General features: G+C 34.1%; 3 protein-coding genes across 10 annotated transcripts; 1 reads left to right on the top strand and 2 right to left on the bottom strand.

Moving 5' to 3' along the window:
- Window positions 1–449: 449 nt before the first annotated feature.
- Window positions 450–3,696, top strand: LOC102584502 (protein DEHYDRATION-INDUCED 19 homolog 5-like). 3 transcript variants are annotated; one of them, XM_006347365.2, is made up of 6 exons: window positions 637–697; window positions 820–919; window positions 1,663–1,793; window positions 1,988–2,065; window positions 2,131–2,372; window positions 3,427–3,696. In XM_006347365.2, exons 2-6 carry the CDS (start codon window positions 901–903, stop codon window positions 3,527–3,529), a joined length of 573 nt encoding a protein of 190 aa, XP_006347427.1. In that variant the 5' UTR covers window positions 637–697; window positions 820–900; the 3' UTR covers window positions 3,530–3,696. The 3 variants fall into 3 exon arrangements, with proteins under 3 accessions (XP_006347426.1, XP_006347425.1, XP_006347427.1); XM_006347364.2 differs by lacking the exon at window positions 820–919 and having other exon boundaries at window positions 450–697; window positions 3,430–3,696; XM_006347363.2 differs by lacking the exon at window positions 820–919 and having other exon boundaries at window positions 453–697.
- A 1,870-nt stretch (window positions 3,697–5,566) lies between these two features.
- On the bottom strand, window positions 5,567–7,350 carry LOC102584165 (elongation factor TuB, chloroplastic). The gene has a single exon (XM_006347362.2). It carries the CDS (start codon window positions 7,230–7,232, stop codon window positions 5,799–5,801), a length of 1,434 nt encoding a protein of 477 aa, XP_006347424.1. The 5' UTR covers window positions 7,233–7,350; the 3' UTR covers window positions 5,567–5,798.
- Window positions 7,351–8,010: 660 nt separating this feature from the next.
- Window positions 8,011–18,814, bottom strand: LOC102583845 (probable serine/threonine-protein kinase WNK3). Of its 6 annotated transcripts, XM_015308818.1 has the most exons (11): window positions 18,699–18,814; window positions 18,299–18,448; window positions 17,382–17,419; window positions 16,711–16,817; window positions 16,383–16,503; window positions 16,023–16,246; window positions 15,753–15,910; window positions 9,632–9,815; window positions 9,428–9,565; window positions 8,483–9,344; window positions 8,011–8,401 (listed from the first exon to the last, which is right to left on the bottom strand). In XM_015308818.1, exons 1-10 carry the CDS (start codon window positions 18,744–18,746, stop codon window positions 8,515–8,517), a joined length of 1,998 nt encoding a protein of 665 aa, XP_015164304.1. In that variant the 5' UTR covers window positions 18,747–18,814; the 3' UTR covers window positions 8,011–8,401; window positions 8,483–8,514. The 6 variants fall into 6 exon arrangements, with proteins under 6 accessions (XP_015164304.1, XP_015164303.1, XP_015164305.1 ...); XM_015308817.1 differs by having other exon boundaries at window positions 8,011–9,344; XM_015308819.1 differs by having other exon boundaries at window positions 8,011–9,344; window positions 18,299–18,452; window positions 18,699–18,783.
- Between the last annotated feature and the right edge of the window lie 8,735 nt (window positions 18,815–27,549).

The following is a 27,549-nucleotide window of genomic DNA, read 5'->3' as shown; positions in this document are numbered from 1 at the left end:
GAATTGAAATGGAGAAAATAATAAAATACTTGACTTAATTGGAGAGGAAAGTGTCATTGGTGAAGGAATTTGTCAGTGAAAAGAAGTAAGTCTATTTTACCATTTGCAAAGGGTCACATGTCAATAGCTCTATTATCCAACTTTTGTGTGTAAGAAAAGCTTTCCACAATATATTTCTTATACTAGTATAAATAAAACTTTCTACCCACTAAAATACAAATGAGTACAACACAACATCCCATCAAACTTAAATAAAGTAACAACGCGTTTGATGATGAAATTTTTTGATTTTTTTTCCTAAAGAATATATTGCTTATAAAAAGTTAAAATAATTTTAATTTTTATTCGTGACTAAATATAACTTCAATTTTCGAAAAACTATTCTTTACTTTTGAAAACAAAAACTATTTTTAAATTTTTTATAATGAAACATGATCAAATGTCCATTTAACGCAGAAGCTAGAATGAAACATCATCACCAACCACTCACTACTTTCTTTGATTCTCTTGTTATAAAAACCACACTCTCAATATTTTGTTTTTATGAGTTTAGGTATTTACTCTAAATAAAAAAACCAAATTGTTATTTCCTTGTCCAAAAAAAATAATTGGAAGATGGATGTGGATTTTTGGACTACAAGAGAAAACTCAGCCAATAATCTGTCTACCTTTCAATGTACCAATTTAAGCAATTCTGGTAAATATCAATTGCAGCACATGCATTTGTCTAGTCTAACTGTTCTTGCACTGTTTCTGCTTCTTTTTCTTCATCTTTTTTTTTTTCAATTTTTTTATAAATTAAATTAAATTTTGTGGTAGGCATTTTAAGTCTCTGTCTCAGGGGAGTTTTAAATGGTGAATGAAGCTTTTGTGTTGACATAGATATTGATAATTTTGGCCATGGCTTTTCCATTAATTGGTAATTTTATCTACTCTAGTTCCTTCCTTTCTCAGGCTATTGTTGGTCGGATTCATCAAAAATGTTGTTGCACTTGTGTGTTGGATTCTTCAAAACTGCATTACTTTTGGAGGATCCGACACTCACTTGAATATATTTTTGAAGAGTCTGAGCAACATAGATCTTTTAATTGTTTACTTTCTTGGATGCTGTTATGAGTTTCAATTTTCAGTATTGTGTTTCTTCCAGTTTTATGCAGTTACCTATTTAACTAGTATTTCATTTGGTTTATCAGTTGGACAAGAAATTCAATCTAAGATTGATAGATTTGTGTAGTCGTGTCAAATGATCGTGTTGGGCTGAATTTGGGCAGGTCAAATGGGCTGAATCAATAAATGATTTGGATCATTTTTTCATGGATTAATTTTGTAGTAGAAATAGCGCTGACTGGTCACTTTTCAGTATTGTCCTCGGAAAATAGCCATTGTCCTAGAGTTTTGAAATCTACAAGTGAAACACTAGGACATTATCCAGGGACAAAAGGTAGAACCTAGTAGTTTTGGCCCAAAATTCTGTATTTGCGATAAAAATTCACTTAATATGTATAAATAATTTATTCAGAATCAGAAAGTTGTATTTTCTACTACCTGGAACACATAAAGATGTGATCATATTTCTTGTCATCAGACTTTTTTTTGGACAAAAAAAGAAAGAGAACACACCTAAATGAAACCTTATGTTTGTTCGTTTTGGAAATCAAACAGATTCTTTCTTGAATGAAGCAGAAGAAGATGTTAGAGCTTGGTTCCCTTGCCCTTTCTGTTATGTCGAAATTGAAGTGCCAATGCTTTGCAGCCACTTGCAACACGAGCATTGTTTTGACTTAAAAAACGCGGTAATGTCCCACTCATGATGCTTCCTTATATCACATTCTTGTTTCATTTGTTGTTTATGTTATATGCAAAGATGAAGTGTATATGACTACACTGATATACTGGAAACTTTTCAATCTTTTCGTTCTCATGTCATATGTATTTGTACTAAAGAATTGTATGAGTTGATCAATCTAACTCGACGTTTCTATTACAGGTCTGTCCCATATGTGCTGCAACTTTAGGGAAAGATCCTACCGGACATTTTTCTGTGCAACATGCACACTCAGTAAAGGTAGACATATTTTCCGCTTCAAAAATATTAATCAGCTGAACCTCACACGCCTACTCCTTCTACAGAGGAGGAGAAATTACCTAAAGCCTGGCTTCTGGAATAATGCTGCAGCTATGATCGGAAAGGATCCTCGAGAAATGGCTTCATTTTTTGGCACAGATTCAGCATTTGGTCGATATAAGGTTCAAGAATTGGCTCCTGATCCACTTTTATTGCCATTTCTCTGCAATTTTGCTCCTTCTGATCTGAAATGCAGGCAGCAAGATAAGTCCTCTGTTTGTGACACTGCTACTCCTGAAATAGAAAGGTAATTTTATTCATACGTTCTCTTTGTTTTCGTGAAATTTTCTGATAAAACAAACTGAACTAAATGCTAAATCTGAAAGTTAAGCATGAGTAATTAAGTTTGTACCTTTCTGTAATTGTCCTTCCGTTGTCAATATAACCAGCAAAAAGTGTCCACCTAGAGTGTAGTTTCACCAATTTCCAACCCAAAACCTACCAACGTTTAGAGGCAGATTCAGGATTTAAAGTTATAGATTCAATCTTCAATATTCTTAGCACTGAACTTATTGTACTATTAAAATTATGAGTTCAGATGAACCCATAGTTAAGAGGCTACATCCACCTATCCTATTTAGAATCTATTCATCAACACTTTATGTGGTGTATGTGTTGCTTTCAGTAATCGGTTATCTAAAGAACTCGGGCTTCCACACATGTCTTGAAGGTCTTGAGGGAACTGGTGCAATACAAGTTGTTACCATACTGAACATGTGGTAAAGCTGAAGATATGATAAATTGACTAAACCGTTAGAATGTGTTACGACGTTGAAGGAGTGAAATTTATCGTAGATCATATAGATAAACTGTTTATTCATCAGTACATATCAGGGATGAGTCTATTGTTGCAGCAATGGACGACCTAGGAGTTGGCCATGAAACTCGGAGGATGTTTATAATAGAACATAATTCTGCTTCAAAAATTTCAATATGTTAACAATATTAGGTGTCTAACAGAGTAACAGACCTGATAATCTCGAGTTTGAATTGTTTAGCTGATCCTTGTAGAGGAAATTTTAGTTCATGGGTTGAAACACGATCTGTTTTTCTCACTGGGTTATGGATAGACTGTTCATACATTTTAAATGAATGTATGAGCCAAAACTATTGGGTTGTACCGAACTTGTAACTATAATGGTGGCTCCTAATAAGCATTAATTGGTAAACTAGAATACATAATACGTAACCTGCTATAATAGGTTAAAATTATATGTATAAAAACTTATATACTGTCAGTATATACAGAATCGGTGCTAGTTAACCGTAGGATGATAGAAATCTACTGTTGTGTTGTGCAGCAGCAAGTTAGCTGTATATGATCCAGCACTAGAAGAGGATTTTGAAGAGAAAAGGCAGAGAGCTGCATTTCTTCAAGAGCTGGTTGCTTCAACTATCTTTTAGAAAATCAACCAATTTTTGCTTCATAGAATCATGCAAGCGATGATCGTTCCAAATTACTAGCAAATGTCATGTAACACCAGAAAACATCTCAAACACTTCTAATATCTATAAATCAATGTTACAATTTCAAGTATATTAATGCAATCTTATTTGTTCTTGACGACCAATATGTTACTGTTTGCTAGTTTTCTTCTTTTCTATCATGTCTAGACAAGATTGTTAAACAATTATCAGAGGATGATTGAGTCCAAAGGTAGATTAGTAAAATGCTGTGCACACCATAAGTCACAAGGTTGGTTTCTCTATTTATCAGATTTGTGATACATACTCAGGCTTAAGATATCACTGGCAAACAACATTACAGTGTAGACTTAAGATATAACTGGCCAACAACGTTGAAGCCTATAAAGCCTGTAGACTAATGTAACTAAAGTGGTCGATTTGAGTTGAGAGTTTATGGCAATGATCATTGGCAGTTAACCTAATTGAAGTACCAGTGACTTCACATGTTCCATACATCAAAAAGCTAAATGAAGTTCTATTTATTGCATAATGCATATTTCCTTGGCTGTTATTATACAACAGTAACAAGTATGAATAACAAGAAGAAACACAATAAATCAGACACGTTCACCAAGAACAGTATAGAGAAAAGAATCATAGTAACACTTCACAACAGTGATCCTTTGCCAATTTAGTAACAAAAGGTCTCCCATTGACATATAATTTTGCTCAAATACTTCTATTAAACAGAATGATCGTTTTTTCTCCTCTGTCATTTGACTCAAGCAGTATCATTTCATTGTAAACTTAATACCATCCAAGCTAGGTAAATAAAAGGATAATAAGTAAGGTTACAGATACATTCGAACTAATCAGAGCATAAGGGTCTTGTATGTATTCCGGTTGTTTTCCCCCCTTTTAATCGGAGCATTGCAATAACATTCTCGAATGTCATTGCAAAGAACTGCTCTGAGGTTTAGAGAAAAACAGGTGACAGTCATGACTAAAATGTCACTCTGACAATGAGCTCACGTTAAAAGTAACATTTCCGATAGGGATCCCAACTTTTACTTAGCCAAGCACAAGGAATAGACAGATATACTCTTGAAAGAAATGCACAATTCACTACTCACTAGTGACATACAAACGGTGTTGCTTTGGTTAATTCAGCACAAGGGGATTACAAAGTGTCCAGTTAAAGGTGAACTCACTTCACAGTGCACAGAACTTGACTTATAATGATCTATATAGCAACTTTTTTTCATTTTTCATGAGAATGAACCAGCAATTTAAAACCACATTGCTGGTTGAAACAAAGCTCCAATAATTGTGAAGAAAGGTAAAACCAGTTTCAAAGCATCAAATCCAGAAAGATCAAACATATTCTCAATAATCTTAGCTTAGGACGACATGCTTCCTAACCAAAGAAATCAAAATCGACCAGTTGGCTACCTATGCCACATTAGCTCGAGAATAAAGAAAACCGCTGAAGTCAACGAGTGCATGATAGGATGAACAAGCCTGTAAGATGAGAAAATGGATCATTCAATTCTGAATATACCAAAGAAAAGTTTATGGGACTATCGTAATGTGATATCTAAGATATTTGTGTTAGTCAATGAAGAACAACATTCCACATCATGTCAAGTCAACATCACATACGACATATTTTTCACTGCTTTTGTATTCTAACGCCAGTTAGTCCTTTTCCAATCCAAGATGAACCAACTGTCAGTATTCTGCTCAAAGATGCTAAACTAAACGATTCTGAATATCGATTATAAGCAATGCAAATATATTCAAATCTGTCTCTCATACTATATTTCACTTACACGGGCATAAAGAAGTTCAGATGTCTTACTTGTAGTTATCCAACAGAATACAGTGGTTAAGAAAGCATATTACTTTTTCTTTTGTGTTCTTCTATCAACAATCAATTTGTTGAAAAAAGACGGTCCAAGCAGTGAATCTCAAATTAGCAATCTGGGCTTTTGTTTCAAAAGAAAGTGTGCATCTATCTAGAGGAAAATAAAGTGCATGAGAGCAAATGATATCATTTCTTTCAAGCAAATGAAAAGTGAAACAAGAGACGGGGAAAATTCCAAAAGTTCAGTAGAATTGGGGGATTAAACAGGATACTTCAACTAAAGTAAGATTCTAAGACATAACAAAAGTAACCAAAAAGTCGCATATATGACAATGGATTAATAAACTTCAATGGAAAAATCCGACCATATGTAAAAAGAGATGCTCAGCTGCAAGTTCATCATTCTAAGATTTTCTGAATAACACCAGCTCCGACAGTCTTTCCTCCTTCCCTAATAGCGAACCTCATTCCCTGCTCACAAGCAACTGGCATAATGAGCTCGACCACCATGTTTACGCGATCACCAGGCATGACCATCTTAGATTCCTCTCCCTTGTCAGTCATAATAGCAGTAACCTTTCCAGTCACATCAGTTGTTCTCATGTAAAACTGTGGCCTATAACCAGCAAAGAAAGGGGAATGCCTGCCACCTTCTTCCTTTTTCAACACATACACCAAAGCTTCAAACTTGGTGTGTGGAGTAATTGATCCAGGTTTTGCCAACACCATTCCTCTTTGAATATCGATCTTTTGAATACCTCTCAACAACAACCCCACATTATCTCCTGCCATTGCTTCATCCAATATCTTCTGAAACATCTCAACTCCTGTTACTGTAGTGTTCCTAGTGTCCTTCAATCCAACTATATCAACAATTTCCCCTGTCTTAACAGTCCCTCTCTCCACTCTCCCTGTAGCCACTGTACCTCTACCAGTAATAGAAAACACATCTTCAATAGCCATCAAGAAAGGCAATTCAGTTTGTCTTTGTGGAATAGGAATATATTCATCAACAGAGTCCATCAATTTATAAATCTTATCAACCCATTGATCATCACCCCTTTTAATACTAGGATTAGCCATTAAAGCCTCCAACGCCAAAAGGGCAGACCCACAATGAATAGGAATATCATCACCAGGAAACTCATAACTTGACAATAACTCTCTTACCTCCAACTCAACAAGCTCAAGCAACTCCTCATCATCAACTTGGTCCTCTTTGTTCAAGAAAACAACCATATTAGGGACACCCACTTGCTTAGCAAGCAAAATATGTTCCTTAGTCTGCGGCATTGGACCATCAGCACCTGAAACAACAAGTATAGCTCCATCCATTTGAGCAGCACCAGTAATCATATTCTTCACATAATCAGCGTGACCAGGGCAATCCACATGAGCGTAATGCCGATTTTCAGTTTCATACTCCACTGTGGCAGTATTAATCGTAATACCACGAGCCCTTTCTTCAGGGGCAGCATCAATTTCATCATACTTCTTGGGGGTGGAGTTACCCAGAGAAGCAAGCGCCATGGTCAAAGCAGCTGTAAGTGTGGTTTTCCCATGGTCAACATGGCCAATTGTACCAATATTGACATGGGGTTTCTTCCTTTCGAATTTACCACGCGCAGCTCGGACAGTAAACCGGCGGTGGCGGGTAGAAGAAGAAGGTGTAGTAGTGGCTGGTGAATGGAGAAAAAGGGTTGATGGGGTTGGTGTAAAAGAAGATGAAAGGATAAGCTTAGAGGATTTAGAAGGAAGAACACTACCACCACTGGTATTAATCTTTGTAGAAGCAGCAGCAGCAGTTGCAGAAGCTGCTGAAATTGAAGCCATGGAAGAAGCTTTTGCCTGAAAATGAGGATTGAAGTATTTGGAGAAAGAGAGTGAAATGAATTGTGATAGAAAAAAGAGAGGATAATGAAGTTATCTTTTTTGGTAGGGAGAAAGAGGGCCTCTCATATATTAGCCATTTGGGCACCTCTCTTGGATGACATACTGACACAGCAGTGGGCTGCAACTTGCAACTATGGTAAAGTATGTAGATACTTAAAAAATATATATTATAAATCGTAATTTTTCTATTTCATCTTAAGATGTTGATCAAGTAATTTAACTCTCGAAAACTGAAACAACACAAGTATAGCGGGATGGATGACATACATGCTAAATCTGTGAATCGGCAACAATGGTTACATTTAGCGTGGTATGCGTCAGGAAAAAAAAAGAATTTATGTCCAATGTATAAAACTGAGGTATGGAAAACTTGTTAAAAGTATGATAAGAGGAAATACATCTATATCGAGTTTGTAGGATAAGGTTTTGTGGTGCTTGTTATTAAGCTGCTTAATTAATGATATTTGTGTTAATTGATGAAAATTATTGAAAGAACAAGAAGTTGGAACCATATAGAAACACTCTAGAGAATCAAGCTTTAAGATAGGTAAGACTGAAAATATATGCTACATGTTCAAATCTACAAAAAGAACAAAGATAGAAATGAGATAACACAAATTGTGATATCTAATTGGTAGTGATAAGTTAGACACTTGAAGAATCATTCAAATAAATAGAATTTCTTTACAGATATAACGAACACCAATGATAAAAAAAATTTAGAAAAAAACAACCTGCATAATTTCAACCAAGTGACATTTCGAATAGCTAAGTACTCAGGTAAATATGTACAAGTATACAATTCAATGAAATTGAAGGTCCTGTTTTAAGCTGCAAGATGACTTGCAGACGCATTATACATAAGTGTGCAAGCAAGCAAATGCGAATAACTAACAAAGCAAATGGAGTCACCAATCTTGAACGCATCGCTTCCCTGTCTCCTCTTTCAGTATTACCTCAATTCCTGACCCTGAACTGATTTTAACCTTGATAGAGTTGAATCTGTATCTAAACATACGTCCATGCTTAATCCCTCGAGCTTTTTGATTTTGGATGTGACAATTGTCAGCAACAACGAATAATTTCAGCATTCCGGGATATCTCTGGGACTTTTCAGGGACAGTCAGGTCATTGGTACAATCAAAGAATTACTCAACAGTTGAGTGGCAAAAGACAAAACAGCAACTTACGTCTTTACAGAGGAACTTGAGTTTTCAGGACATCAGCAATGCAAATTATGGGAAGATATTTTGTGACCATAAATGCCACGGATCTCAGGAGGAAGCTTGCTTAGAAGATCTGAGATAGCCGAGTCATGTTTCTTCTTGAGATCATTTAGCTCCTTTTGCTGCAGTCCACGCAGCTTCTCCAGTTCCTTGGTGATTTGTCTGATATCAGCTGGGTAGTTGTTGCTGATCATGTTATTTCTTTCCTCTGATGAATGAGGCCTGCTTGCATAACTAAAATCCGCAGAATGAGCATTGTCACCAAAGTCAGAATCACGGTGAACACTGGCATCATCATCCACGTAAGTCTCAGATTTATAATCTTCGTGTCCGAGTAAGGCAGCAACATGTGAACTCCCTCCCTCTCTCAGGATAACAGGTGATTCTTCATTTTCTTCCGTCCAACTGCCTTCATGAGTTGGTGAATCGGTCAGCGACGTGTTTGAAGGCCCCTGTCTGCGTGGAGAGCTGCCATTACTGGTTGTTTTCGGTGAAACAGACCAGTACTTTCGACCTGAAGGAAGTCTTTCCAACACAAGACTACCCGAATGAGCAGGATCAATTGTAAAGGGAGGAGCATCATCTCCGACTCCAGAAGTAAAGTTATCAGAAGCAACTTCATCGGTGATGTGACCTGATACCACAGTGCTAGAGTTTTCTCTTGGTGCCCAATCTGGGATATATGACCGAATTTCTGAATCAATCATTTCTGCTATTGCTGAAACATCCTGATCTGTCAGGTCCAGCTCTGCAACCATTTCACTAGCAACAGCATTCGCCGTATCAACTTCAATATCAAAGGGGAAGTGAATGTTTCTAATATGACCTGATACCACAGTGCAAATGTTATACAACTAATTAATAGATGCATCTTAAGCTTGACAAAAGAAACAAGGAGCAAACAGTAACCTGTTGAATCAGTAATTCGAAGTTTAAGAAATATTGTATTTAGGTCCTTCCTTTGGCCCTGCACTGTGAAATCTCTGCCTCCTTCAGGCAAAGGGTCCTTTGTACTCCTTCCACTATCAGACTGATCATCACTCATATCTGTAAAGATCCCACAAAAGTCAATAATAAAGGGACATTTTAGAAAAGGTGTGATCAAATAGTTACCTGCATGTCCCGAATTGAAGCTCAAAGATCGACCTATGTTTCCAGAATCCTCATCAGAAAGGAGAAAGGGGTCAACCAATAGTTTCTTAGCAGGCAACCGCTCAGAAGCTTTTGCAATACATTTTTCTATGAAGGCTTTAACTCTTGGATCCTTCACTTTTGCCAATGAGGCAGGCTTAATTCCCTTCACAGATGAAATTGGTAAAATCAGAATATTAGCAATGTAGTATTGTTGTTGTAAGATGAAATTAAAATACCAAGAAATACAGAGTCAACTATCTCATTAGTTAATCTGCTAAAAGGAAAACAAAGTTGCAGAAAGTTAAAGTTTGTAATTTATAGCTATCAAAAACTGAAAACAGATTGTATAGGACTCGTGGATTTGTTTGAGTAAGAATCTAATGTTGTAAAATAAAGCACTCCTTCAATCCAACTAAATAGTGTCATCTCGACCTGGCACAATGTTAGTAGAAGAGTTGAAATTAAAGAGTATTTCAACTAAAAAGTAAGCCCCACAAGTAGAGATAAATGTTTGCTGATGATAAGTTTGAGATTTGACAAGGATCTAAGTTGGTCTCTTATTACTTGATATAATAGAGTCCTCAAAATGCAGCAAGTAGTGAAGGGAAGATATTTCCCGTTCAAAGCAAGTGGACAACATATCATGACGCAAAAACAACACATTTGGAATGGATGCAACTAATGTGCTAAGTGCTAATTACTTTGAGTACCCCATGTTCCCCTGAAAGAGAAGACAGCTGTACATTACCAAAACCTAGCCAATTTGGTATGCTTACCTTTTCTGGTAAATCTCCAGCACTAGTACCCTCTAAATCTGAACACAACCTTTTCTTCCCTCTTTTCACTACCACCTTTATAACTTTCACATTAATCCGTCAACAAGACAATTACTCCTTACAATACTGCCTTAAGTGTTGAAGTTATTTAGCACCTTCAACAGTAAAAGAACTCATTTTCCTGTCATAGTACCAACTACCACCTACACTATCCCCTCATGATCCTACTTGCGCATTTCCATTGTTATTTCTTCAGCCAAACAACCACTACTCTTATTACCTCTTAAAATAGTGTGTGTTGGTGAAACTCATTTTAAACACCTTCAATATCATGCAAGCCAGTGGATCTAGATTAAGATCTCCATTACGTCGTTGGAACAACTGATCAAGAAAAAGTATCCTTCAGTTTAAGTTGTCAATTCTGCTAAAACCTAAAGAGATGCTAGGCTTCTTCGCAGTGGTTCGCTTGACCACATCATTAGCATGGTTTAAGTTAAGTGCACGCCAAAACAATTAAGCCCCCATTTGATCAGCCTTACTCCTTCCACTTTAGCTGTGAGTCATTTCATATATATTTCTTGTCAATGTCACATAATTCCGATAAATGAACAATAGGAACCATGTACCCAATAGAGCAAGTCCACAGAAGATTGGACTCAGTTATCTTGTTCATCTTAACTAAACTAACCTAAAAATATAACACCTTAGAAATACATCAAGATACATACCACATTATTCAAAACAGAAGTCTGGATTAGCTACAGTCTGAATTAGCACTTATAAGAGAATAAGAGGGATTAACTTATTGGAGAGAGAGAGAGAGAGAGAGAGAGAGAGAGAGAGAGAGAGAGAGAGAGAGAGAGAGAGAGAGAGAGAGAGAGAGAGAGAGAGAGAGAGAGAGAGAGAGAGAGAGAGAGAGAGAGAGAGAGAGAGAGAGAGAGAGAGAGAGAGAGAGAGAGAGAGAGAGAGAGAGAGAGAGAGAGAGAGAGAGAGAGAGAGAGAGAGAGAGAGAGAGAGAGAGAGAGAGAGAGAGAGAGAGAGAGAGAGAGAGAGAGAGAGAGAGAGAGAGAGAGAGAGAGAGAGAGAGAGAGAGAGAGAGAGAGAGAGAGAGAGAGAGAGAGAGAGAGAGAGAGAGAGAGAGAGAGAGAGAGAGAGAGAGAGAGAGAGAGAGAGAGAGAGAGAGAGAGAGAGAGAGAGAGAGAGAGAGAGAGAGAGAGAGAGAGAGAGAGAGAGAGAGAGAGAGAGAGAGAGAGAGAGAGAGAGAGAGAGAGAGAGAGAGAGAGAGAGAGAGAGAGAGAGAGAGAGAGAGAGAGAGAGAGAGAGAGAGAGAGAGAGAGAGAGAGAGAGAGAGAGAGAGAGAGAGAGAGAGAGAGAGAGAGAGAGAGAGAGAGAGAGAGAGAGAGAGAGAGAGAGAGAGAGAGAGAGAGAATGTGTGTACAAAAAATTATTTCAGTGGGAGTAAGGTCTAAATGAAGTGGTTGATGCGGCTAACTGAAGCAATGCAAAAAAGAAAAGAAAAAAAGAAGAGAGCTTCACAGACACAAACTCCCCAAGGTGAGGATGGTACATGGAGGTAAACTGATGATTGGAAGTCCTATGCAAATTGTCCCCAGGAAGAGGCAACTCCAGTGATTCTTACTCAATGTTGACAAAGCACTCTTGACAAATAAACCAAGATAGTATTAGGCATTTACATAATATTTTGAATTTTTATTGGTCAACTGGAATGCATTCCATCAGGGATAGAAATCATGTTTCTTAATACCTATAACACAATGAACACGTCTTATGCAAGCAGGTCATGACAATATTTTTTGGGTAGTTTGCTAGAACAATTGAATGACTAATGAAAACAAACACGACAAACTGCAGGCAATTGGATGTACAATAGATCATACAGGTTGATGATATTAGCTATTAATAACACAAGTAGTTACTCAAGGAATGCATTAGTTCACAGGACTCTTTTTAGTTTTATGATAAAGAGCTTGACAACATCATATGAAATGAACTGTGAATCCAACAATTCAGCAGGCTCACTTGGATAAAAAAGTTTAGGACCAAACACCAAAGGATATTTTCCATCACAAACAGCAGGTAGGAGTGGAACTATGTGGATACAAGACTAAGAAAATAAAGCCTAAGTCCCTACAATCAGCACTTGATTCATGAATGGTCAAACTGTTTTTAAACTGGTCAACAACATCTCATTCCTATGGTAAAACCATCTTGAGCTACTGATTCCACCAAGTCAAGGACATTCATTCAACAGAAGTCGTAAACAATGTTGATTTCTTAGGACTACTAATATTTGTTTCTTGGAATAGCATGTTATTGTTCACTTCCTTAGCAAATTGAACATCTATTGAAGTGAGGCCGGACACCCTTCTTGATAAAAGAAAAGGTATTGGGACTAAACTTACTTTTATATTCAGGGATAGAGAGAGAGGACACAGAATTCGGTCTTAAGAACTCCTGAATGGGCCTTACCCTTGCAATATCTATTTTATGCTCAAACACTCAAGAAAAACGAATACAGAAAACTCCGAGCAAAGTAGGTTTATCTTTGACAATGCAAAATAGAAACAAGCGGGATCAGTCTGTGAAAATTAGATTTCAGGCAATGGAAAACTAATATCCCTCCAGGGGCACTGTTTTAACTGGATAGCATTGATGGAGCTTGCCTCACGCAAGATAACCTATTGTATCTCTAACAGAATTTACCTGTGTGTGAAAAGGATTTGGAGTCGGTAAACCACTCTTTCATGCACTGTTCAGCAGCCTGGATGGAGTTTATTTTTACATAAAAGCAACATTAAAAGGGTGTTTCCAGGGGATATTATACAAGTGTTTTGCATCTGGGGGGATTGGAAGGCACAGAAAACTACCAGAAAGATATGGAACTCGATTCCTTTAACTATATTTTGGGTGTTATGGAATGAAAGAAACAAAAGATGATTTGAATTAGAAAAAAGCTCCCTGCAGCAGCTGAAAATTAATTGCTTATTTCTTTTATTTGTTTCCAAACTTGAAGTTTTAGAGTATACATGCCAGTTGATAAACTTCAGCGGTTCCCTATCTAGTTAAGGAAATACAGCCTTTTATGGTAAATAGCTTTTGTAACTATGCACCTCCAGGGTGCTTTGTTAACTAAATAGCTTTACTTTTTTCTCACAAAAAAAGAAACAAGCAGAATCAGTATGGTACAAATGGAGTATTCCTTTTCCTTTTTCTAACAGTAAATTTAGGTCGGTGAAATAAAGATAACAGAAGGGGGAAACCTTAGTGCTTTACTGTGAACTCTTGCTATAATGTGCTGTTAAAATCTGTGCATTTTTGTCCATGGAAGTCATTGCAGAAAATAAATGCCCCAACCAAAGTTGCTTGTTTTTAGTGGATTACTGCTTATGCCTTATGGTGCCTGTTTGACTCAGGACAACCTACAAAAAAGAGTCTTTAGCTTGTGTAACAGATGTTTCCTCTGTAAAAATGCTACTGAAACAGTAAAATCATCTGCTGATTCATTGCAACGACACAGTTGATATGGTCCTTTTTCTGAATATTTTTGGTGTTCAATGGGTGATACCACAAAGCATTAAGGATTTACTTGTGTGCTGGCAAGGTTAGAGAATGAAGAGAAAGAGAAAGCTGAAGAAGACATGGAAAATAATTCCATTATGAATTAGCTGGACAATATGGCTTGAGAGGAAGAGGAGATGCTTTGATGGAAGCAAGGAGTTGATTGCTATTTTCAAGTTTAGATGTCTTCAGAATTTGTTTTGTTGCCTCAGAGGAGATGCTTGATCAGAATTTATGATTTTATGGACTTAATAGGTTCTCTCTTTGTGCATGCCCGAGCATACAACAGACTTGTTGAGTTGTTGGATAAGAAGAGGGGGGAGCAAGAGCCAAAAGGCATGGTGGAGGAAAATTCCACATTGCATTTGGTAGACAGTACGGAAAGAAAGAAATAGAAGAAACTTTGAAGATAGGTCCAATTCCATTCAGAAGGTTAGATGGGATTGTATTGTATCCTTTTATTTTTGGTGTAAAGAGAAAGGTTTAGAGGAAACAGAACAGATTGTAGAATTATTAGGATCCTTGTATTTTTTTTTTCTTCTCTTCTTTTGTTCCCCTCTGTTTGCAGGTCACCAGCATATCCTTAATGCTGAAGAATACAACATTACCATTTTAAAAAATAAAATAAAAAATATATTCTCTCTTTGTGTAGCTTCTATCCAAGGCCTTCTCTTTTGAAAACTTATCAGGTACCTTTCTAGTACTAATTTAACACTCTCCTTACAAAAAGAGGTTGGTGAAATAAAGAGGAAAATGCTTCATACAGTTTTCAACCTTAGAAACAGCTTCGAACTACAGCACAGTTGGTCCCTAAGAAATGCCTTAACCTTGAAGTTTTGTCACTTTAAGCAGGCCGATGAACTTGATACTAACATAAAACCCCAAGTACAGAAACCTGACTTTTTTGTATTTGTTCTGATAACCAGCTTAAGTGCATTAAAATGTCTAAATGCAAATGCAGCATCGCCTATAGTTGTTATTTTAACAAATTTATTATGAGGGTGGTTCACCCTGAGAATACAAACTGAAGGCTGAGATTCCATCCTCCTCATCCAATAGGGAAAAGGAGAGAGACATAAGTCATCAATCCCAGGAGAGAACATCCTCCAAAGCAAGATAACCACGTTTTGCTGCATACAAGCCTTAAACTAGACAACATGAATCCTAAATGGAAAATTCAAGTAAATGACTAGGGAGCTAATTATTTAAACTAAAACCTAGATGCTTAATAACTAAAGTCACATAATTTAACTCTCGTTTTAAGTTATCAGTGTTTTGAGTGTTATTACTGAATATATAAATGGAGCAGTATTCTTCTATTAGTTACGGAAATAAACTTAAAACATATTGGCTTTTATTTCTCTAAAATGCTTACAATTTTTATATTTCTTTGTGATCCCAATTTGTATGACACTCTTTGCACATGAAGATACCAATGGATAATTATGGAATTACCTAAATCTTAGTACATGAACAGTCATGTAAAACCATAAATGTCATAGTTCCTCGAGGGTTGAAGGCTTGAAGCCTAAGCTATGCAATGCAAGGATATTTACAATTTTTAACCAAGAGTTGCACTCTCAATTAAAAGATTTTCCATCACTCTTGCTGCCGCACAACCTTGATCCCAAGAAATGATATCTCTATGACTCTATCAACAATCGTGAACATACAATAACTTGATACATAGCTTGAGGGACAACAAAAAATAAAGAGAGACTGTGAAGAAAGACATAAATTCTTACTGCTGTCACTTTCTTATATATTTGAGCAGCGTTGGAACACTCAATATAAGGATATTCAAATGTCACTAGCTCCAGCAGACACATGCCAAAGGCATAGATATCTACTAGCTCATCGTATTCCTCTTCATAAAGTTCTGGCGCCATGAATTCTGGTGTACCTGAGATCAATTATAGAATTGCACTTTTCAGAACCATCCAAACTGCCAATGAACAGCCAATTACAACCTTGAGGACAGTTGCAAAACTGAGAAAATCTGAGTAGGACCTTACCAATGACACTATGAGCAGCACGAGCCTTGCAAAGAATTGCAGCGAGTCCCAAGTCACCAATCTTAACCTCCCCTTGGTTACCATTGATAAAAATGTTATCACACTTGAGGTCCCGATGAATAATTGGAGGGTCATGACCATGTAGATATGAGAGACCCTCTAATATCTGCCTAGACCAATTCTTAAGTGCTCTGATATCAACCCTCTTATGTTTTTTGCGGTACCTTCACGAGCATACAGAAAGAGTAGTCCATAATCCAATATTTCAAAAATATGGGTAGTGGGGTTAAAGCATTGAGCAAAGAAAAGCAAAACAAAAAAAAAAAAAAAAAAAAAAAAGAAAAAAACACTTAGCCATACTGTCTTAAAGTCCCAGAAGTGAAAATTTCAGTAATGATGTTGATATTCTCATTCTTTGGGTCAACCCACGAGTTATAGAATTTGATTATATTCTTGTGCTTGAGGGTTTTAAGTAAATGAACTTCGGAATAAAGACGCTCCAAGTCCACAGCATTCCAAAAAAAAAAAAAAAAAAAAAAAAAAAAAGAAGAAAACACATAGCCATACTGTCTTAAAGTCCCAGAAGTGAAAATTTCAGTAATGATGTTGATATTCTCATTCTTTGGGTCAACCCACGAGTTATAGAATTTGATTATATTCTTGTGCTTGAGGGTTTTAAGTAAATGAACTTCGGAATAAAGACGCTCCAAGTCCACAGCATTCCTCAAGAGATCAGCCAATTTAACCTGGTTCCAAGCTACTTCAATCCCCTCCAATTCATCAAATGCTCGGTAACTATATTACCGATGGTAAGTCAAGAATGGACAGTAGTTTCACTTGACAACATTCATTAATGAGGGGAAAAGGCAGTAACACAATAGTTCATCTCAGGTTATATGACAATCATACAACTTTCACAAATATTAAGAAATAAAAGTCATAAAAATATTCAAATTGAATACCTTTATGTAATGTTCTCTTAATCAATCTAACTTTTTAACTATCACTATAATATTTTCTTCCCTTACTACTAATATAATATACTCCCTCTGTTTCATTTATGTGACACTAATTCCTTAACAGTGTGTTCCAGAAAAAATGGCACATATTCTCATACTTGGAAGCAATTTAACGTGAACTTCTCATTCCTCTCTTTTTATAACCCACATTAAACTAACGACATGTTTAAGACCAAAAGTTCCAAAAGTTTTTTTTTCCTCAAAACCCATGCACGACCGGCACATAAATTGGAACAAAGAGAGTACCATTCAAATTAACATCTTATATTCCTTCTCCTGTCAAACACATCAATGAAATGAAACGAGCATTATGCACGTGAAGACATTCAAAATAGGATACACTTTCTTGAAAGCTCCTTTTCCCAAAACCTCTTTGTACTGCATATAACAAGACAATCAACTCCTTAGTTGCAATGAAGAATCAAATATATGTAATGACTAATTAAATATACACCAACCTAACAAATATTAGCCAGAAATGTAACAACAGTAATAGCAAAGCAGTCAGAAAGAATAGAACCCCGGGACAAGTAAAATACAGAAAGAAATATTACCCCCATAGTTCCAATTTATATGATTTTCTTTCCATTTTGAGATTTCCAAAATCTTTTACACTATTCAACTTGTTTGGGTGGTTGCAATCTATTGTATTGTGCTGTTAGTTTAAATACAATGTTTGTTTTAATCGTTACTTACATTTTATTGCATCGTATCGTTAAACTTATTGTTAGGTAATGACGAAAAGTCCCATTTTGTGTAACAACATTTGGTGTGATCAAGTCGTTAACTTTTTTTTTCTCATTTTGTCTTTACTTATAATTAAATATACTTATTTTATCTTTTACCCAACCTTTTTATAGCAACTCTATCCCGTACCCTACTTCTTTTATAAATTCATCCTTTAAATTGTTGGTGTGTGACATTATGTAACGACGAAAAATGACATAATCTATCCAAACGTTGTATTCATTAAACAATACAATACATTGTGAAACAATACCTAACAACCATCCAAACAGTTCAAGCTTTCTGATTCATTAAATTTTTAATTTGATATGATGAACTTTTCCCTACTCAAACTAACTTTTCAATCGTTACTTCAACAAATTTCACCTTATGCATTTCAGTCAGATCATATAAAAATGAGCAGAATAAAGTCAGTATGCAGTTTCAAAAATGTACTTCAAACACTACTTAAGAGGTACAACAAGCCAAAAAAAAGTATTCAATGCAGAAGCGAGTAAGCGAGAAACTGACCCGGCCGTATCGACCAGAAGGATCGAGCTCAACGAACTCCGGTTCAGATTCAGAATCGTCCGGTTCCTGTTCAGACGTAGATTCCTGCTGCATTCTCTTCGTTCCAATGAATTGAGTAGCGAGTAGAAGAAGAGAAAAACAATCCAAAACCTAACTATTTGACAAAACAACAAATTCAATTCAGATCAATATGAAACAGCGTGATTAAGTACTGCCAAAATAACAATCATACAATTCGTCTGCGGAGATTGTAATTGGAAGAAGACTCAATTACACCAAACGAACAAGTATGTAAGCGTATAAGGATCAGTGATAGAAGAGAAGAAGGAGAAACGTATAAGGCAAATGAAGGCGTCGAAAGGGCAAAAAGTAAAAAAGAGTTGGGGTGGGAGGTGGGTACCGTTGGGTCAATGGCAGGTGGTGTGTATTGGGTGTTTACGCTGCGCATGCGAACGGAGCAGACTCAACCCTGACGCCAAAATTTGGAGCGTCATTCGCACGGATGCCCTGTTTAGGTTTGGGGGTTTGAAAACATTAAGATATCTAATTCGGATTGGGGTTATATTTAAGTTCAGTTAGTCAAGTACTTTTAAAACTGTTAATAGTTTGAGAAATGAAAATAATGATTCACGTCAAGTTTAGGGTAGGGTATTTTCAGTACTTCTCTCTTTATTTTTCTCTTTAAAAAGAAGATTGAAATAAGAAAAAAAGGGAAATGAAGAGAGAATTATATGGCAAATCAAATTTTCACCAATAAGATGAGAGCTCGGATAATCAATCAATTAGCTACAATTGATTTTATTGTACTTTATAAATTGATTTTAATTATTTTTAATAAAACTTTTACTTATAAAAAAGCTAATATAATGCACCATAAATTCTTGCATGATTAAATTTTTTTCTCATTTAAATAATGAGGAGTCCAATTGATCCATTTTCACTAAGGGGATGACATTTATTACAAAATTTCTATCTATTATGAAAACGCAATTGGCATTTGTTGAAGCTTTTTTATTTTTTTTCTCATTTAATAAGAGTGAGATTGAAAAGTCAACTATGGATAAAAATTGAAAGTCAACGGGTTTGGCACAGGGCAACCAACGCCAAGCTAGTTGAGAATTTTTTTATTGTTTCTTTGTTTCATTCAATTATGACGTCTCTTTGTAGTGATGGGTGTTGGGTATTCGGTTCGGGATTTCTAAATTTTGAATTCGATAATTTGGTAATTGGTAGTTAAAAGTAGGTGTTAAATTTCAAGTTTTTAAATTTCGATTCAGTAATTCGGTAATCGATAAATTAAACTTTGGTTCGGTATGGTATTCGGTAATACCGTATTGAATTTATATCCGATTGTATTACAAATTTAATATTATTACTACAATTATTTCTATTTTTCTATGTGGATGCACAATATTATATAATAGAAAACAAGTTAGAAGACATCAAAAAAATTAAATTGACATAACTAAAAAAATATATGTATTTGGATTGTTTATGTTTAGTATTTAACTTTCTGTTTGAACTTGTACTAATGAGTTATGAACATGTTGATATATAACCTTCATTAAGTGAATAAATCGGTATTCGAGAAATACAGAATATCATATGATTCTAATGTCTCATACCAAACTCAAAATACCATTATTCTAAAAGTTTACTCCTAAATACTTTATCAAAAACCAAATTACCAAAAAATTTAATTTGATTCGGTAATTCGATTTTTGGTATTTTATGTCAGTCCTACTCTTAAGTCTTATTAGTAACACTATATATTATAGTGGAAAAGGATAAACTAATACTTTTAACATTTCTAATTTATCTCGTATTCGCCCTTTCTTATTCTATTGGGTCATAAATACCCCTAGCGATATCTTTTGTTAGTATGTCCATGCGTGTGTATTTTTTTTTACTCTTTTAGAGAATCTTTGTAACTCAGTTGGTTGGTTCCTGAATTCTACCTTGTTGATGAGGGTTCGAATCCCCACAGTAATCCCCTCCCCATTTCCCCCTTCTCCTACTCTCAATTTTTTTTACTCTTTGGTTTTAAATTTTTTGTCTTAAATTTTCAAGTTAAAAATACCAATTATATTACAAAATGGATACCAATTATTTGCAAATTGAATACCAATTTAATGTCACTCTTAATTTTTCAATTTGGAGATCAATGAGATACAATGTAAGACAACATAAAACTAGTTCATGTGATTTTATTTGGTGTTCATTTGGTTCAAACTGATATCCAAACTAAAACTAGTTAATGTTGTATCCAATTTGTATAGAGCTGGTACCCCGATATTATACAAAACAATTTGTAATTCATATTTTAACAGAACTAGTTAATTGTAACAATGTATACAATTGTGGTGTACTATGTTTATGAAGCGTTTTTAATACTAAAGTCCAATAAAAGTCTAGCCAATGCTGATATTCAAATTGTATACACTTGGTATCCAACTTGAAATTTTTGACAAATTTAAAATAAAGATGAATAAAGTTGGTATCTAACTGGAACACATTACTAAAAGAATAAATTTGGCAATGTAAAACAGTGCATATTGTATTGTTATAAAAAAACTGTAGCAAAAACAACTATATATCATCCAAAAATTTAAAAAACATATAACCATTAAGAGTCTAAGGTGCAATCAACTATTTCAAATTTGATTTCCGTGATTTTGGTGTAGGATAATTGCCAGCATCCGTAACATGTTCTTTGCTTCACTTTTCTTCTCCTTTTCCGGAATCTGTTTCTTCTTTTGAGTGGTAATAACCTTTATCGCCGGACTTGCATTCTTGTTTGGCAACAGTGTTTGAGTCAATATGTTAAAGGTCGGAGCCTCAATTTCAACAGTAGAACTCGCGTTTACTAATCTGGGGATCTTTCTAGGAGTATACTCAGGTTTCTTCGACATGTTTTATAAAAAATCCTAAAAACTTGATTCTTATTATTGTGAATTTGGCCTTTCTTTTGATTGTAGAATGAAGATTTTCTGGTGATATTGAGATGTAGAAACGGTTTTTACAAGAGATGAAAGAAGAGGTGAAAGAGAAAATAAATTTTTTTAACGTGGGGGTGGTGGGATGTTGTTATGGCGTGTGCGAAGACTAGATAAGACGTGGTGACGGAGATGGGGTGGGGTTTGAGGTGTGACAGTAAAAAAAGAACTAGAATCAAAGTAAAATTCCTAAAAATGTGCAAGAGATAATTATGATTGATTCTTTATTTATATCACTTAATAATAAAAAGATAATTATAGAAGACAGTAAAAAAAGAAATAAAAAGAGAACAAGAATCAAGGTAAAATCCCTAAAAATGTGTAAGAGATAATTATATTGATTCTTTATTTATATCACTTAATAATAAAATATAATTATAGAAGACTAACTATTTAATAAAGTGAAATTAAATTGATTTATAAATAAAAAGTGATCTGTTATAACCCGCAATTAAAAATGTTATAAACAATAATATTTTAAAAGTAGATTTAAAATCCGTAATATTGACCCTTAAATATATATGGGGTGATTTTTCGTTATATGTGATATATTCCTTCAACTTTGAACAATAACCAGTAGCAGCCCAATAGACATCGCCTGGGCTTGGGTTGGATAAAAATATATTTTGGGCCTGTTTGCTGTCGGTGACAGAGGCCTGCTATGAAATGTAATAAAAGTTTGAATTTTAGGTGCACTAAAATTTTGGTACAATTAAATCGAAGAATCGAACTTTTAAGAAAAAAAATCATATTCGAATTAAAGAACCGAATTAGTTCGTTTCGTTTTAATTTTTCGTTATTTATAGCCATATAAAAGGTTTTGTTCTCTTAAAAGACAACTGGAAAGCTGAACCTGTTAAATAATAGTATCATACTTGGCAAACAGCCAACTAAGGACTAAATAAATTAGTGAATTAATCACAACATATTTAAATAATATAAAATCTGACATCTTCACAGAAAATGTTTGATACCCAGGGGATTAGTGGACTGACCATTACATATTTTAATAATACATGAATCTTTTGGCTTGACTAGCAAAAATTACAATAGAGTAATAAATATATTTTTATTCTTTAATAAAAGGTTTCGGGTTCAAATTCCTGTGAATATGACTGTCTTTGTTAGGAAGACCAAAAGAAAAAATGTTTGGCTGCACCATTGAAAAAGTGTACAACTGAAGATTCAATCAACTATGTAAGCTAATTTAGTGGTATGTTTGGTGAAGGTTTTGGAAAGCCAAAATATTATTTATTTTAATAAAAAGGAGTATTTATTTCAGAAAGTAAAGAGTTATGTTAATTTTAAAAAAAAAATCAAGTAGAGAGAGTTTTATTTCTTTTTTTTCATAACAAAAAGAAAAATCACAAATACTTTTGAAACTTTGATTTTTTTTTCATTAACTCATTCAATTTAGTTAAAATAACATGCTAACTCACCATATCAACTCTTTTTTTTCCTTAACTATCCAAAGCCATCAACACTTTCATCATATGGTAGCTGATTGTAGATATTAGTTACAAATTTTTTATGTATTATCTAATTATGCAGGATTTAATTATTCATGTATTACTTATTCAAGTTTCTATCTTGCATAAATTAATACATAAATTTCCTCATAAGTAATCGTAATACATATATTAATTAGTAGATTTCTAAATTACAAACCACATCGTATTAATTTTATATGTACATAGTAAATGAATCTTGTTCATGTAGAATTTTATACATGAATAACTTACCTCCTAACCAACTATTAAACGACTATTATAGTAATATATGGACCGGCAGTTCCACCGAGAACAATGTTATTGTTATCCTTTTTTCAATAATATAAGGGCAAATATAACTACTACTTCTTCTTAGAGGACGACCATGATAACCTATATTAATAATTACTAGATGAGTGTCGCCCGTGCTAAGCACGGGCCCAATATTTTAGGCCAAGTAATACTAATATTTTGCACCAGTAATGGTGTTGTCATTCGGTCAGAACTTGACTTTTAGTTCCTTGTTTGTTTGCTGTAATAAATGTCTAAAATCACAGAGAACATAAAAGCATAGGCATTCTTTTTAACATAAGGCAACAATCTTCAAAATTACACGTGCCCAACTCTTCCCATAAATTTATTGCAACCATAGCTTCATGAGCATACTTCATAGGTAAGAACCAGTAACCCCATCACCACCATTTGTATACATCTAAGTGAGAATTAACTTTGAAATTCACACAAAATAAAAGGAGCACAAACAATGTGTTTGTCTACATTTTACCCCTAGAAAAATGAATACATTTATCACTTGTGTCTATCATCCATCATCCAAACCTGAAACAACAAACCTATTAGCCTGAATAACTTCATCAGTAGTACTTCAAAAGTGTTATTCCAAAAACAAATAAAAGACAAATTTAAAAAAAAGAAAACTTTCAATTGCCAAACTACCCCTGGCTACAAGCAGACATGTTGAAACTTGAGAAGTTATTCAAAATTTTATTTGATTTTTAAAAATATTTTAAGTTATTAATTACTGTGATTTATAATTTTTTAAGCGATTTTGAAGTAATATATATTATTTCGTTCTCCCAATTTATGCTGCATAGATATAATTTCAAAGATTAATCATTTTTATGTCTTTTAAATATTTTAAATTGTTAATTATTGTAATTTGTAGTACCTTTTTACGTAATTTTTAAATAATTTTGTTTACTTCTCATGTTCCAATTTATGTGGTATTGATATAAATTTCGAAAGTTAGCCAATTTTATTTATGTCTTTTAAATTTGGAAGTTATTAATTATTGTGATTTATATACTTTTTACGTCATTGTCAAATAATACATGTCATTTCCTCTAACCCATTTTATGTGTCACACATAGAATTTTGGAAGTCAAATGATTTTTTTATATTAATTTTAAATATTTTAACTTATTAATTATTGTGATTTAAAGTATTATTACTGTAATTTTCAAATATATAACAGGCTAAAAAAGAAATGTAAGACAAAATTAAAAGGAAAAAAATAGACAGAATTAATAGGTCAATTAATGTGATGCAAATGAAATTTGAAGAGGCAGCTAATTGTTGTACAAAAATTAAGTTGTTAATTATTGTGACTTATAGTACTATTGTGCTTTTAACATCATTTTTATAAGTAACATATGTTCCTTCTTTTATCTTAATTTATGTGGCACAATAGAATTTAGAGAGTTAATCATTTTTTTATATGATTTTTCAATATTTGAATTCAATAATTACAATAACTATAGTACTTTTTATATAAACTTTAAATAATAAATTTTATTTCTTCTATCCTAATTTATGTGACATTAATAGAATTTTTAGTGTCGACTCCCGTAGGTGTAGATTAGACCATTAGAGGATGGATACACATGATATTTGTTATTAGATATAATCAAGCAATAATTGAACTTCCTGCTTTGATTATGGACACTAGTATGTTTCTATTCCTAGAGAGCTTATCTGTGGTTGAAATGGAGTCTATTGAACGCGGAAGGTTTTGACATCTTTTGCACAAAACTTAACCAAGTTTACATGGTTGTGTGGTTTACTCAAAATTTGTTATGTGCCTTGAATCCATCCGTCCACATGGAAGGCATCCCAAATGACCTTATGTGAGCATTCCTACCTCATATCATCTAGCATGTGTTAGCGTCTGACATCAATTAAAAACCTAGCTTTAGTTTATTTAATCGCTCTAATGGTTGAGATGGGGGTTACAAATCTCACTTGAATAATGTGTTATCCTACTCAATCCCACAGAATCCATACTTCAACTTTCCAAGCTTTGCACATCAACATTTGGTGTCTCTTTGAATTTGTCTTTTTCAATTGAGTTTAAATGGTCTATATTCTGTCAATTTTGATTTTGTCTTCACATATATATATTATATATATATAAATAAAATAGAATGATACAATTTAACTTTAAAATATTTATTTTAATCTTAATAAAATTATTTATAGCTACATAAATATTTATCACTTGTTTTAGATCATAAATTTTAATTTTTTTTCTTTCTTAAACTCTGTGTCAAATTAAAATATAAAATAGAGGGGAGGGATAATATTAAGAGTAATATTTTAAGTACAAAAACACTTAAAAGGCTAAAGGTGTTAGAAAATGTGAGAGACCAAAATAAGGAAGAACTTGTCAAATAAAATTTTAATGGACCCCACTTTATTGGATGACTCTATTTAAAAAGTTGCATAAAGAGCGCGTGTGGTAAATATCTAAGTAAGGACCACACTTTGTAAAAAAACAGATAAAAAAAAGAGTAAAAAAGCACATGGCGCGTAGTAATTAAGTACCAGCTGGGGTCCATAAGTCAGAGTAGTAGTACATTTTGAGAAAGGACAAATAAATAAATACATATATATGTGTTGGTTTTTTTTGTCCAATAGAGCAATAAAATAATCATGATAGCAGCTGGTACAAGTCAATTACAACGATTATTTTTTATAATACCTAATTTACCCCTTGGTCGGCAAGTAGCAATGCCCTTGCATAATAACACAATTACTAATTTTCCCTTGGTCGTCCTGGTCGTCTTCACTCTTCTATATAATAGAAATTTCAAATTAAGGCATATTGGAGGATATTCTTCCTTGGCTAACAAACAAATAGAAGGAATAAATAATTTTCCATACGTTTTAATTGAATCAATTTACCTTACTAGCTAGGGTTGTTTAAATGTTGAATTTGAGCATGCAAAATTCTTATGCAAGACTTAGTCAACTATAATCCATCGCATAACGAAGTAATTAATTAAGTAATGTTTTTTTCACTCGTAAGAGACTTGTATTTACTTCCTCCCATTTTAGTAAAAATAGTAAAATCTTTCATTTTCTGAAAATAGTACTCAAGTCAAACTGAAAAAACAGTGGTCTAATTTTCTCTAGTTATTTTGGGTAATATGTACGTGTCATTATTTTATTCGTCAATTTGTCAGAATACTCGCTCATTATATTTTTTTGATTTGGATTGGGATTGTTTTGTGCTAAAACAGATACAAATCTGTTAAAGTTGAAGTGTCTAATATGAGAAGTGTTTGCATTTTACCTCTATTTGTGCCAATTTTTAATTTTGGGAAAAATGCTTGATATACTCTTCAATTATGTCATTTAAAGTTGATATACCCCTTGTTATAAAAATGGCTCACATATACCTCTATCGTTATTAACTGAACCTCTTTATGAGATGCAACATATACTAATGCATGGTTATGTACTGGTGGGACTGCTCCACCCTTAATCAGAGTTCTCGGATTCGGGCCCTGAGTATGGAAAAAATTACATTGGGAGCGCAACCCCCGAATGGACCCTGCAAGTGTGATCCCAATTCAGTTGGGGCTCCAATTCGGACTCCGGATACCCGGATGAAAAAAAATTAAATGGTTATGTACTTGCACCAATTCACCTCTTTTTCTTAACCAAGTGGATGAGTTGTGGGGCAGGGCGGGGAAGAAAGAAACAGGCAAATAGCAACAAGAGGAAGAAGAAAAAAAGTAGCTTTCAATCCATTAATTATGATGTGAAAAGATAATATATACTAGAATTAGTTTGTAGTAATTGACTGGTTCAAACGTCCTAGTTTAATTAGATGAATTGACTAAATAATTCCAGAGAAAGATTAGTTTAGTGTATTAGAAAGAAAAATACGAATTATTATTTGCAAGTTTGAATGGCAGTACGTGGTCCTCCTAATAGTTTTAAATAGAATAAAGAAATTATTCACACTCGATATTTTCATCAAATAAGTAAATATAACAAAGGAATTAATGAAACGATCATAAACAAGGTGAGAGTTCAGATAGTCAATCAACTAACCAGTAATTCAAATTTGCAGCTTGCTAATTCGTTTATATGTTCTATTCAAGTAAGAAAATGCTACTTTAACATTATATAACATATTACTTTACTATTATTAAAAATAATCCACATGTGTTTGTGTTATTCATGTGTAAGTAAGAAAGTTCCATGTATTACCTACCATATTACCAGTGGCGGAGGGAGGATTTTCATCAAGGGGGTTCAAAAAAAATTAATCACGTAAATAATATCCACAAATAAACGGGTCGAATCGGATATAAACGGGTCGGATTTAAAAAAATAAAACGCCTAAACATCATTTTCTGATTGCATTATTATTTATTTTAAAAAAATAAAACGCCTGAAATAAGCTGATAAAACAAAATGCCTTTGCCCGGATTCGAACACGCGACCTCGCGTGCAG

This window comes from Solanum tuberosum, unplaced genomic scaffold (genome assembly GCF_000226075.1).
Source record: "Solanum tuberosum cultivar DM 1-3 516 R44 unplaced genomic scaffold, SolTub_3.0 scf00087, whole genome shotgun sequence".
Lineage (NCBI taxonomy): Eukaryota > Viridiplantae > Streptophyta > Magnoliopsida > Solanales > Solanaceae > Solanum > Solanum tuberosum.
The sequence above is the reverse complement of the archived record's forward strand: the minus strand, read 5'-3'. Positions and strand labels throughout refer to the sequence as shown.